The sequence below is a fragment of the Alternaria conjuncta genome (assembly GCF_024043145.1).
Source record: "Alternaria conjuncta strain BMP 0040 chromosome Unknown scaffold_7, whole genome shotgun sequence".
NCBI lineage: Eukaryota > Fungi > Ascomycota > Dothideomycetes > Pleosporales > Pleosporaceae > Alternaria > Alternaria conjuncta.
Window position 1 is genome coordinate 944,415 of NW_026250096.1, and position 13,873 is coordinate 958,287.

The window sequence follows — 13,873 nt, forward strand, 5'->3', positions numbered from 1 at the left end:
GAGATGGACAGGACACGCTTCCTTCCATTGTAGTGTGGCCGCGGAGCAGTTGAACGTATACCATTTACTAGGATTATATTTACAATGACGTCACATGAATTTACTTCAACATGTTGATTGGGCGTGCAGTGCAAGTGAGTTTCCGTTGTGAGCAAGACTAGGTTTGGAACGGGAAGATGGCGAAACTTGAGGCTGTTGATGGTACTCCAATCATGTTAGTCTGTCCGACAGGCGATGAGACGCATAGTAGCAGACGACCCCGCGCAACCACATTAGAAGCCCTCGAGAAGTTTGTGTGACGCGACTCATTGGTAAAGATGGTAGGATACGATCGCTGAGGAGTGCTTGCGTGCATTTGATGCGATGCCGATGGTCGTCATTCTACGGATCTTTTGCTTTTGGTTTGGAGCTCATTAGTCGAACGCGACGCATCCCTGCACGTTGACGCGCCGGACATGCATGTCCCTCTATGACAACAGAGCGCGAGCGGGACAGTAAACAGGCCAACTCTCGCTCGGGCGGCCCATACAACAACCCAATCTCGCCGTATCTGGGGTTTCTGGTTCGACTACACCTGCCTCCCGATTCGCGCAGCTGCCCACCTGTTCTCGCTCCGCTGTGGCCCCCGCCATTCGCTGTTGCCCTCGCAATTGGGTGTTTACGAAGCAACCGCTCTTTGGTAGGTGCAGACGACATCGCCTTGTTTGGTGGTCGACTGCCACGGCCTGCGTGTCTTGCCTTGACACTGACTGACGCCTTTCTTCACCAGATCCGGCCACCAGTCTCCTCGATCCGCTCACCGACCGCCCCCGTCGCTGTCGAACCGAGTCCTTCGCTTTACCCCGGGCACCGCGCATGCGCATATCCTCAATCCGCTCGTCTTAATCGCATTCTTGCTCTACAATCAATCCGTTTCAACACACAGCCCTCGACGCCCCCGGTGCAAGGTTGCGCACATGGCCGAACTAGGCGCGAACGAGTCGGTCGATCCGAACACCCTCTACACCAAGCAGGAATGCATCGGCGGCGGTAGCTTTGGCAAGGTCTACAAGGGCCTTGACCGGCGGACAGGCCACACCGTCGCTATCAAGGTCATCGACGTCGAGAATGCCGAAGACGAGGTTGACGACATTATGGGTGAGATCATGATCCTCTCCGGCATGAACTCGCCGTACGTCACAAAGTACTACGGCTCCTTTCTGGCCGGCTCCGACCTGTGGATTGTCATGGAGTTCTGCTCAGGCGGAAGTTGCGCAGATTTGATGAAGCCAGGCCAGATAGCAGAGGCTGAGATTGCAGTCATACTGAAGGAACTGTTGATGGGTTTGACATATCTCCACGACGACCACAAGCTGCATAGGGACATCAAAGGTACGCCCGCTGGTTCGGCTGTATGCGGGAGAAGGCTAATGTGATAACAGCGGCGAACATCTTGGTCAGCGCAAATGGCCAAGTCAAGCTCGCTGATTTTGGCGTCTCTGGACAACTATCGGCGACCATGACGAAGAAGAACACATTTGTTGGAACGCCCTTTTGGATGGCCCCCGAGGTGATTAAGCAATCTGGCTACGACGGCAAGGCTGATATCTGGTCTCTGGGTATTACCGCGCTGGAACTGGCAAACGGCGAGCCTCCATATGCCGACATCCACCCGATGAAGGTCCTCTTTCTCATTCCAAAAAATCCACCACCAACACTGCAGGGCAACTTCTCACCCGCTTTCAAAGAGTTTGTCGAACTCTGCCTGAGAAAAGACCCGAAGGAGCGTCCGAGTGCAAAGCAGCTTCTACAGACAAACTTCATCCGAAAGGCTGGTAAGCCCGCCCGTCTGCAAGAGCTCATCTCAAGATATCAGGACTGGAAGGTCAGATATCCGAAAGAAGCAGCCGAGTCAGAAGATGAAGCCACTCCCGTGAAGAGGAAGGAGCCTGTCAATGAAGACCTTTGGGATTTTGGAACTGTACGGCCAACAGGAGGTGGCAGGGGGCCGGCGCTCGCCCCAATGAACGATGCGGGTGCCAATGCGAGGAACCCTTCGCCACAACGCAAGCCTGTTACACAGAACAGCGGCGGCTATGGCGATGAGAACGACGACACCCTCCGACAACCACCTTCGCCGACTAAACGCTTAGCACCATTGCAAACACAAGGCTCACCTGGCTCTGTGAGGACCGCTGCTCGGATACCGCTGCCAGCATCACCAGAGAAAAGATCAGCTCCTTCATTCCCCCAATCAGCCCTAGAGCTTCCACGAAAGTCCCCTGTACCTGGCCTTTTCCAGCCTCCACCCAACAGAGGGCTAGTCACACCAACAAAGCCACAGGCCCCGCAACAACCCAGGCGACAAACACCACTACAGCACACTTATGACGACTTCGTACAACGGGAGATTGCTGCAGAAATGAGGAGTGTGGAACTCACACCACAACAGCGTGTTCCGACTCCAAGCCGCGCTTCGGTTCTACCGCAGATGACTATACCCGAAATACCGCCATTTCGTGGACAGTCTGCAAGCCCTGGTCAAAGCACTTCGCAAAGCCAAGCACCGAAGCCGCTACAAAGTCCTATTCGGGTACAACAACAAGCACCGACCCCGGCGCAAGTTCAGAAGCCTCTACCACCGCTCGTTGGTCAGCAAGGACTACCGTCTCTGGCAGGGCAGAAGCCACTTCCGCCAACACAACAGTCGTTCACATCTTTCAGCCCAAGCTCTGCATCCCGACCTGACTCATCGTCATCGTCGAACGACCCATTTGGCAGTCCAATGTCGTCAAATTGGCAGTCACAACCAAGACAGCAACAAGTCGCCCAATCACCCCCTCCCCCTCCACCACACGTCACCAAGCCTTCGCCTATGTCACGCGGCTCCTTTGGTAGACCCAAGCCGACGTCGAACCATCCTAGCCTCGTTCAAACGCAAGGTTCTCCAGCGGCGCCCGTCGAGATCACAGCACTCAGCGGTGTGGTGATACCAGCCCTTGAGGCTGCACTGTCTCGTCGTGCCTATCATCTTAGCGTTAGGAACAAGCAAGAATCGGCTCGGTCGCTGGATGATGCGCAGGGCTTCATTGAGCGCAGACGGCAAAGGCAAGAATGCCACGAGAAGGTCACTCGCCTAGTTAATGACATAAAGGGGAAATTTGAAGAGTTGGATCACTGGGATGAGAAAGGAGAGGTGGGCATGGGTGGAGAGGTCGCAGGCTTCTTGGAGGGTTTCCTCGAAGAGGTGCTGGTCCGCGTTGAACCAGCAGACGATTGAGGTGCATTTCAGTGTCGGCGTTGACTTTGGTGCTTGTGCATATGGAAGGCCCTTTGGGGTTTCACGTCTGTTATGCGATCTGGCAAGGCGTTTATTGATGGAGGTTTCTTGGGGCATGTGACCGGAGTGTAGAAGAGTCTTTTTACCCATATCCCCGGATCGAATTGAATCATTTTTCTGCCCCAATGTATACGTAGTCGTCATGTGTGAGCTGTTCGACTTGATAGCTTTGAGTTGATGAGGAAGTATTGGTGGTGGAAGCTACAACCAATCAGCACGAAGGAGGCAGCTCGGAGGTCCGAGAGGTAGTTTCGTCACTCGGCCAGGGACAACTCATAACCACGCGTTCCTATACCGCGCTACACCAATACGCGGCAGAGACATCAGGAAGCGTCTTGAAGATGGCGTACGTGCTTTATACTAGTGGAGAGAACAGTTAGCTGACATCGTATGCCTATAGACGCACCATCCGGAGCAATGCGCTCGAGAAGCTTGCCCGTCTGTCCGCGCAGTCGCCGTCGGTAGATGCCACCCATTCCGACTTTGCGAGATTGTTCAAAAGATGCCCGGCGGCAAGCTCCATGAAACTGCAAGAGCTGGAGGCTATTCTCGCCCTATGCAAGTCTGCACCTTACATCGAGTCGATTGACGTCGCTGAGAAGCTGCTGACACGCCTCTCCCCATACCTCATCGCGTCACACGCGCAGACGCTTGCGCCCTCGCCCAGCCTACGCGCCTTCGAGCCCGCGCCGTACGAAGTTCTTACCTACAACCTCACGTGTGCCGTCCTCTCGCTCGGCCTTCGACATGATCAGCTACGGACGCAAGCTGCCACGGCACTTGGTGCTTATCTCTCCGGCTGGGTCGCAGCAGCAGCGGAGCTCTCGGGGGAACAATTCGTCGACGATGGGGCCGACGACTACGCTGCCGATGGCGAGCTGGCGCGCGTCATGACACACAATCTCTCGCTGCTGGGCTTCCTGGGTGCTGCTGCTGAGCACACCCACTTCTGGAATGCATACGAGAGACTCCAACTCATTCAAGACGTCCGAGCAGCATTGACGGAGAACTTCCTCATCGCATTCGAAACTGTGCTGTCGATTGTGCGTAATGCGCGCTCCCACCAGCACGGGTTGAGGGAGTGGAGGCGGTACACGAAGCACTATGCTGCTACTGGACGGCCACTTGGTGCGATGATTCTGCACGACTCTTTTCTGAAGGTCGTGTTAGCCTCTGCTTCGCTGCTGGTTGGGACCAGTGCGCACCTCACTTCGCAAACGTCTATTCTTGATCACCTACAGACCACGCTCCACAGGAAGAACCACCAGATTCTTAGGGACTCAGCTGAGAACTCGCTGGCTGAGGGGCTGGCTAAGATTGCAGGAGAAGAGATGGAACGTCTGGAGAATGATATGGATTATCTACAACGGGTTGGATCTGCTTGGCAGCAGCAACAGGCCTCTTCCGTCAAGGCCAAGGTACTTGTCACGTATCTTTGCTGTACCATCTACGACGATGACACGGATGTCACAGACGCAGAGGTCCTGACTACCTGGCTCGACAATGTGCTCAACGATCCGGTACAGAGCGCGGACCATGAATTGGCTTCCACAGTCCTCAAGTCCATGGCCATCCTCGCCAAAGTATCTCCGCAGCTGGCGTCTAGCCTCGGTCGTTCGCTCCCTCGAGTCATTGTTCAAGCCAACTTCGACCATCGAACAACTTCCGTCGCAGCTGAGTCGCTCGCCGCTGTCCTAACTCTCCTTCCCCAGGATGCCATCATCACGACACTGTACAGTTTGGGCAATGTCATCAGCGTCGCTCCTAAACCTGACCGCAACCCTTCTTCATCTCCCACCTTGAACGGCAACGGCAAGCCTGCACGTACAGGTGGTGTCTATCAGAACCAGAACGGTAGCACCATCTCACTCACACCAAGTGATGTGGATGAGCCGCACCATGTACATACTACTGTCGTGGAGACCATCGTATCCGTCGCAAGAAACTGCAAAGATCCAAAGATCACGGCGCTGGCACTTTCGATGCTTGTCCAGAAGGTCGGCCGTTCTGGAAAAGTTGTAGATGCGAAGATCATCACCGATTCAGCTTTCCTGGGTGTGCACAGTCCGCCTGGAGAATTTAGAAGTCTGCTCAAGGTCTACACTAAACTCTCGCATGATGCACTGGTTTCAGACGATGTGGCTACACTCGAAGCTGTCATGGCTGCGCGTCTTAACCTCTCTAGGGAGATTTCTGCCGATGAGCCTACCTTCGAAATTTATCTTACACATCTGCTAGACACCATCGTCAGCAAGGGAGATGCCCAGGAGACTTCGCATCGCCATCTGAGAGATACTGAGCTCGCGGCTCAAGAGATTGCGCAGATACTAAAGCCTCTCGCGCTTTTGCTTGAACGGAATGCGGAACGAGCGGAGTTCTCCGAGCTGGATGATTCCATCATTGGGCTCCAGCGTGATGCTTGGTTCAATATCGTTGTTCACGGCTTCGATCTGCTGTCCGACCTTGGCAAACAACACAGGGAAGAGTTGCGCACTCTTGCACGGTTCAGCAAGCCCCTCATCGCAGAGGAGCGGCCCTTCCTTTCGGAAAGTGACATCGAACTCAACACGGTGTTGCGTCGCGGTAAGTCGCCTGAACATACAGTCGAGCAAAAGAAGAGGCTTGGGAAACTGCTTCCGTCATGTGAACCCGACACCAAGTCCTTGAGTTATCAGGAAGCAGTGTTCCTGAGCACTGCATATCTGGTCGAAGATTTACGCGCAAGTGCCGGGGATTGCACCAAGGCGCTTGCGTACTTTCTTGATCCAAAGCTGCGAACTGGCGCAGTGGGTAATTGCATGGCTGCCATTGCAACAACGGCCGTTCGGACCTATCTGGCGAAGACGCTGTCGGGTCAATCCCACACGTTCTCGACCCCGTACCTTGCGCGCCAGCTAGCGACGATATTTTCCGCGTGCTGTCATCGTATTGCCCGCGTTCAGCAAGCGGCAGCTACCTGTGCAGATATCATTATCCGCGAAGTGCCATCCACGCTATGTCAAAAGAGTGCGCTATTTGCCCTCTTAGAGCTCCTTTCGATGATGTGGTACAGTTGCCTTGAAGGCGAGACTGATGATTATACCTGGAAGTCGACCTTTACATCAAAGCGGTCCAACATAGTGGTTGAGCTGTCTGATGACTACGCTTTCCGACGAGCGACTCTCGAGGCGTTACACAAGCGTGCAATCGCTTGGGTGAAGGGAGCGCTCGACATTGCTCCACTCGATGTCAAAGGGCTTCTTCAGTCGTATCTGTCCGAGTTCGATGATGAAATGACTTTTGGTCATATATCGCTCGGACGATCTTTTGCGTTGGAGATGGGGTCCGTCATTCCGTCAACTGATCAGCGCCTTGGTGCTATTGAACGCCAGGGCATTAACATCAACACTGCGTCGGACTTCATTACTCAATATACCACGAGACAAGAATACAAGTTTCTCGAGGGCGTTGCTGATCAAGAAGAGGAATGGCTCCAGGGTGCACCGGCTTCTGGACGAAAGTCGACATACCTCTCACGAAGCTTACACGAAGCGACGAATCTTCTAGTGGACTTGGAGAACCGCACCCTTAATCACAAGCATGTGACAATTGCTGAGCTTCGCGATATATTGCGGAGAGCGGCTGCGCTTCTATGCAGGGTGAAGACGGACCAGTCGCCTATCGTTCAGCATCTAGTCGGAATTCCCTTCGCCGTGTTCTCGAAGCAGTCCATCAAGCTGGGTATATCACTGTGGACGAGCGTTGCCAAAGAGAACCCTCGTATGGAATCCCGCATCCTCGTCGCCATTGCAGAAAATTGGGAGAATACGGTGCGCAAGCGTCGTGGTATCTTCAGCCCTGCACTGAGACACGAAGATCCCTTCTACGGAAAGCAAGAATTCGCTGCAACAGACAAAGAAGCCCTCTCAAAACGCCAGCAGCAGATCTACAACCTGATCGCTCCGCACTTCCGCCTACTGCAGTTCTTATCTAGCCACTTCAGTGCCTCGAGGTTGAGCAGAGCGGACGTGGAGCGTGTTTACGTTCGGCTAATGCACATCACGCTCGATGCCATGAGTGGTGGTTGCTCGCAGCCCCTTGCTCGCGAGTCGTACTTCCATATCGTTCTGCTTGGATTGCGCATTGCGCGTCACTGTACCACATTGTCGGCGACCATTAAATGGCGCCTGACGGATCGCATACTGACTGCTGCTCTGGCGTGGTTCGCGAAAGCCCCGCAATGGTCCTTTGGAGGCAACCGCCTACAGATCAAGGCTGAAACACATGTCCTTGCAGACGTGCAGGCGCAGCTTGACCTTATCGGAAAGGTCACAACTGTTACTGAGATTGGCACGAAACTGAAGGCAAAGCAAGATCTCCTCTCCTTGCTGCTCTCGAATGAGCAGACCCGTCTCATGGTGTGGTTGTTCCCACTCGATTACGGCAAGAAGCACCACTTTACTTCTGGGCGCCACAACAATACACTTCCTGATGTAAGTCATCTGTATACATGAATCGATAGGACCTAACGTAACTAGACTGCCGTGTCTGCTCATCTAAAGACCGCTTGGACTGAGAACCCTGCCATTGCTGTACACCTCCTCAAGCGCTTCCAGTCGCAGCGCCTCAACAACGAGGTTCGATGGCAGGTACTGAACTTCCCGCACAAGGTTTTGGATGAGCCTGATGCTCTAGAGATCCTTCTAGGCAATCTCTTACCGAGCGATGTGTCATTCCAGCTTAAGTATATGCTCTACTGGAAGCCTGTTAACCCTATCACGGCCGTCACGTACTTCCTTCCGGCTTATGGGAACCATCCTTTCATTATCCAGTATGCGATGAGAGCATTGGAGAGCCACTCGGTTGACGTCATGTTCTTCTACGTATATCAGATTGTACAAACCCTTCGATACGACGTCCTGGGCTACGTCGAGCGGTACATCATCGAGACGGCCAAGTTCTCGCAGCTATTCGCTCACCAAATCATCTGGAACATGAAGGCAAATGCGTACAAAGATGAAGCATCCGAGGTACCTGATCCCGTCAAGCCCACGCTTGACAAGGTCATGGGTAGCTTGGAGTCGAGTTTCTCTAAGGAAGACCATGCCTTCTACGAGCGCGAGTTTGCTTTCTTCAACGAGGTCACAGGCATCTCGGGTACCCTCCGCTCCGTCCTGCATGAACCCAAAGAGGTCAAGAAGCAGAAGATCGAAGAAGAACTTCGCAAAATTCAAGTGGAAGTCGGTGTTTACCTGCCCTCTAACCCCGATGGTCAAGTCATTGGTATTGACCGCAAGTCCGGCAAGCCGCTACAGAGTCACGCAAAAACACCTTTCATGGCTACATTCCGTATCAGAAAGACGAGACCAGATGATCAAGATCTGGAAGATCAGGAAGACGACAACCGCGACATTGCGCGTCAGCGGGACAACAGCTACGAAACATGGCTCTCTGCGATCTTTAAAGTCGGAGACGACTGCCGTCAAGATGTGCTTGCACTACAGATGATTGCTGCTTTTCGCGGAATTTTCAACACCGTCGGTCTTGACGTCTGGGTCTTCCCCTACCGTGTCACAGCAACCGCACCGGGTTGCGGAGTCATTGATGTACTCCCCAACTCCATATCACGAGACATGCTCGGTCGTGAAGCCGTCAACAGACTTGACGACTACTTCGTTTCACGCTACGGCAACGAAGACTCGATCCGCTACCAAGAAGCGCGCTCCAACTTTGTGAAATCCATGGCCGCCTACTCCGTGATCAGTTTCCTCCTGCAGTTCAAGGACCGACACAACGGCAACATCATGATCGACGACGCCGGTCACATCATCCACATCGACTTTGGTTTCTGCTTCGACATCGCACCCGGCGGCATCAAATTCGAACGCGCGCCCTTCAAACTCACAGCCGAGATGATCGCCGTCATGTCTGGCAAAAATGCAGCAAACCCGTACCAATCGCAGGCGTACCGCTGGTTCGAGGAACTCACTGTCAAGGCTTTCCTCGCTAGCAGACAGCATTGCGAGCATCTTTGCCACGTCGTACAGGTCATGTTGGATAGTGGACTACCGTGCTTCAAACCCGAGAGTATGAAGAACTTCCGCGATCGCTTTGTGTTGGATAAGAGCGAGAGGGAGGCGGCTGATTACATGAGGGGCTTGATTGAGAAGAGTAGGGGAAGTTATTCGACCGGAACGTATGATCGGTTCCAACTTATCACTAATGGAATTCCCTACTAAGCAGATGAGGGCGAGACGTATGGAGGCTCTCAGTCTGATAAATAATATCGTTATTCTCGTAGAGCAACTAGAATCACGTACTTGCCTCTTGGCCCTTGTCAAAAAGCAACACATCCGCATACCACTTACGCATACCCCATCTCTTGGCCCTTTTGCACACCGCCGTATCCCAGGCGACACTCCAATATGTCCCAGTCATGCATCTGCATATACTCACGCAGTATGACTCCATAACACACAGAATAAGCAACACTAGTCTACCTCCATCTCAAAAACACTCAACATCTCACCCGGGCCTCTCGTTTCCCCCGGATTCCACGCGCAAGCGGCTAAATCAGGTATGCATATCGGCATGGAGCATGCATGGTAGGGCGCGTCTGGTCTAGCCCGTATAGGAAAGTGAGGTGATTAGTTCGCCCCACCCATATACTCCGATTGGCGGGGGGCGTTGGCGGTGACGCGGTGAAAAAAATGGGCTTCTTCTTTGCGCTTATGGCTAATAGACATTTAGATCTCTTTGTTCGTTAAGTAACCTTCCTTCAAGTCAAGTCCAGTCAGCTGTTGAATGCTCTGGCTATTGGAGTGGAATCTTTTCCAATTGTACATTCGGCGCTTACTTCCTTGGAATCGTTATGTTCGTATTTGATTATTAGCCTGACATAGTGGTTCCTAACTTTGAGCGCAACCACGCGTTTTTGGGGTCCGACTTATATTCACCATGCAGCAAGAGATGGAAATGGATATACGGCGGCTACCTGAGTCAACCGAGGCGGGGAAAGACGAGGTAGACATGGTACAGAAAGGGCAATTGGAAGCAGCGGAAAGGATGGACGTCGGAGAAGAAGCCCAAACAGGGAAGAGGAGTAGGTTGAGAATGGTGGCTATTATCACGGCGCTTTTTGTAAGTTTGGACCTACTCACCATCTCCATGGCATCTTCGATGAACGGAATGCCCAATCTCCCTACAAAACCCTCACATGCAACACACTGACCACCACCTAGCTCTCCCTCTTCGTCTCAGCTCTCGACGCAACAATCGTCTCTACAGCTCTTCCCACTATATCCCGCGACCTCAACAGCGCCACGGGCTACACTTGGATCGGCGGCGCGTACCTGCTTGCCAACGCCGCTTCAGGCCCCATCTGGGCCAAGTTGTCTGACATCTGGGGCCGCAAGCCCATCATGTTGGCTGCACTTGCCGTTTTCTTTGCTAGCTCGGCGGTTTGTGCGACTGCGAAGACGATGCAGGAATTGATCATCGGGCGCGCGTTTCAGGGTACGGCTGGTGGGGGGTTAATTCTGTTGGTGCATGTTTGCATTAGTGATTTGTTCAGTTTGAGGCAGCGGAGTTTGTTGATGGTGAGTTGCTTTGCATGTTGTATTGTGGGAGTGGTCTGGCTAATTGTTGCGTGTAGGGCTTCACCGAGGGCATCTGGGCGCTGGCAGGGGGCATCGGACCGGTTTTGGGCGGTATCTTTGCTAGTCTGGTCACTTGGAGATGGTGCTGTAAGTGGCATCTTCCTTGCGTCTTTCCCGCATCTTTCTCTACGAACATGCGCTGACTCTAATGCTCTCGACATCTAGTTTACATCAACTTGCCCATCAGTGGATTTGCCGCCGTACTCATAGTCCTGTTCTTGGACATCAAGCATGAACATACCTCTTTCATCGATGGCATCAGGGCCGTGGACTGGTTCGGCATGTTCACCTTCCTTGGTTTCACGCTCATGATCCTTTTGGGTCTCGATTTCGGCGGCGTGCTCTTCCCCTGGGACTCCGCCAAGGTCATCGCTCTACTTGTAGTAGGCGGAGTCATGATCTTTGCGTTTATTTACAGCGAGGCAAAAGTGGCCAAGTACCCGTTGATTCCCATGACGGTGTTTCGCAGGGGAACAAATGTCGCCGCTTTCCTTGTCGTATTCTTCCACGGCTTCGTTTTCATTGCAGGCGAGTACTATATGCCGCTGTATTTCCAAGCCGTCCTCGAAGCTTCTCCGTTACGATCCGGACTGCTCCTTCTCCCTTTCATCGTCACGGGTGCGATTGCCGGAGTCCTCTGCGGCCTCATCATGCACAAGACTGGCCACTTCCGTGAGATCATTTGGGTGGGCACCCTGCTCCTCACGATTGGTTTTGGCCTCTTCATCTCCTTCGACGCATATACATCGACTGGTAAGGCAGTGGGTTTCGTCATCGTCGGTGGTCTAGGATCCGGAATACTGTTCGAGGCACCAATGATTGCTATTCAGAGCCAGGTCGAACAGCATGATGTTGCTACCGCTACCGCAACACTATCTTTCATTCGTAATATCGGCGTCGCAATATCCACCATCATCGGCGGTACCATCTTCCAAAACTCGATGAACGGTCAGGCTTCTTTTCTCCGAGACGCTGGGCTGCCGCAGAATCTACTGAGTCAACTCGATGGTGACAGCGCCATGGCCAATGTCATGCTTCCTGCTACGTTCGAGAATGCGGCATGGGAACTTGCTGCAAAACAGGCCTTTGCCTACGCGATGCGCAACATGTGGATTACGTATACGGTACTTGCCTTCCTGAGTTTTGTCGCGAGTCTGTTCATCAAGGCCGCAGTACTAGGAACGGATCATGTGGAGACTGTCACTGGATTGAAGAAAGAGAAGGTCGCGGCAAGAGTAGAGACGGACAGTTCGTAGGATGTCAAAGGTGCTGTGACGTGCATTTGCGCGGGAAGGTGTGAGGTAGTCGTTGAGATGCCCGGAGCAGCGACGATGACGTCACGCCACTTGGCAACAGCCCGTTGGCCTGCGATGGGGAAACGATCTCGACTCGAACTATTCCAAACACCAGCTATTCAGACCGAAACCCGATATCTGGCCCCAGTCGTTTTGCTTATCGCTTACCTTCTTTGGCTCTATTGTGATCTCGTTCGCGCGCACCGTACAGCACACCGTTTAGCGAAAACTACCTAGGTAGAATTATGCGCGATGGTTTAAAGCTTCGGAGTCGCCGTCGCCGATATGATCTGCTTCATAACGCTTAACATGCTTGCATCTTGCATCGTAATCTTTCGGTATCCCAGACAAATTGCGTGTGAAATGCTGTGTGATGACGTGCGGGTAAGGCTGGCAGCGTCGGACAGGCCGACCCCGCCTCGTGGTGGCTGCAGGTAGTCATCTCGCCTGGCCGAATACCCTGTGAGTAGCGCTCGGTGTGAGCGCGGCCTGGATGCTACATTACATACGAACCTTGGGAGGTTCTCGTTATAAGAGGGTCGCAGCGCGTTCAGTTCCTGGTGTGAAGAGATGGAATGCGATATCGAGGTCTACAACTCTGCGATGGCTGAGACGCAAGAAGCGCGTTGTCTTATCGTCTCGTAAAAATACAGCATCTGATCCGGCAGTTAGGGTAAGATTAGATCATCTGGGGCGTACGGAGTGGGATGTGGGTCAACATCCGCGATAGGTGCGGGAATCCTGGCACGAGGATCGTTGACGCCGCATACGTCCGCGTCACACGGCATGTCCAATTTCCTGGAATACCATTGTCCATATTATGCAACACGTCCGAGAAACGCTTGATCTCACAACTTCAAACCACACCGCAACATCAATGAAGAGTAGGGATACCATTCCCTGCACCGTACGGAATGGGATTTTTTACCGCGCTCTCCGGCATCACTGACCCCTCTTTCTGGCGCACAAGGCTTGTTTCCGGTGAGGAAGAACGTCAGAGTGCCTGAATCTTACCGCTGTTTAGTCTGACTTGCGGTGACGCCTGCGACTTGTCGTTTACTGTAGGGGGACGTTTGGGTGTTTTTGCGCGAGCAGCGATGGTTCTCTGCGATCACAACCATAGCGCAGTACTCTGGAGTACCTTGAACAGCCATCTAATCGTCCCAAATTGATTGAGAGTATGTTGATATCAGCGTCATCTAGTCTCTGAGCCAGTGTGGGCCTACGGTAACGAACGAGGAACAAGCGAATGTTCTCATGCCATCTATGATCTTTGCTTCGCTGCTTTCGATTCGCGGATAGTTTCACTCATGCCCAGAGCTGTTTTTAAAAATATCCGATCGCTTTCGGTGTTACCCATGTGTCTTTGCATATGCAGCCACCACCCGCTGCGATGGGCTTGGGACGCGGGACGGACGAACTGCACCATCATCGTGCCATTTGTATGTGCATTCTAACAAAAGAGGGCAGTAGCCATATGCGATACTTGCAGAATCACGCGCAGACCCACTAGTGGGTAGTTTTCGAGAGGTGAATACTTCGAGCATCACCTCACTGTCGTCCAGGCGCTATTAGGAAGGGCTGGCCATATCGCGCCCTATTGCGCTAAAGGACCAAGGAAT

At 53.1% G+C, this 13,873-nt stretch overlaps 3 protein-coding genes across 3 annotated transcripts; all 3 read left to right on the forward strand.

The window, feature by feature from the left end:
• Positions 1 to 956: 956 nt before the first annotated feature.
• J4E85_005433 (uncharacterized protein) lies at positions 957 to 3,259 on the forward strand (the record flags this gene model as incomplete). The annotated part of the gene is made up of 2 exons (XM_051469679.1): positions 957 to 1,371; positions 1,422 to 3,259. The coding sequence occupies 2 exons, from the start codon at positions 957 to 959 to the stop codon at positions 3,257 to 3,259; spliced, it is 2,253 nt and encodes a 750-aa protein (XP_051326510.1).
• A 401-nt stretch (positions 3,260 to 3,660) lies between these two features.
• Positions 3,661 to 9,537, forward strand: J4E85_005434 (uncharacterized protein; the record flags this gene model as incomplete). The annotated part of the gene is made up of 3 exons (XM_051469680.1): positions 3,661 to 3,665; positions 3,720 to 7,791; positions 7,837 to 9,537. 3 exons carry the CDS (start codon positions 3,661 to 3,663, stop codon positions 9,535 to 9,537), a joined length of 5,778 nt encoding a protein of 1,925 aa, XP_051326511.1.
• A 718-nt stretch (positions 9,538 to 10,255) lies between these two features.
• J4E85_005435 (uncharacterized protein) lies at positions 10,256 to 12,212 on the forward strand (the record flags this gene model as incomplete). Its single annotated transcript, XM_051469681.1, has 4 exons — positions 10,256 to 10,438; positions 10,540 to 10,896; positions 10,953 to 11,043; positions 11,122 to 12,212. 4 exons carry the CDS (start codon positions 10,256 to 10,258, stop codon positions 12,210 to 12,212), a joined length of 1,722 nt encoding a protein of 573 aa, XP_051326512.1.
• Positions 12,213 to 13,873: the final 1,661 nt, after the last annotated feature.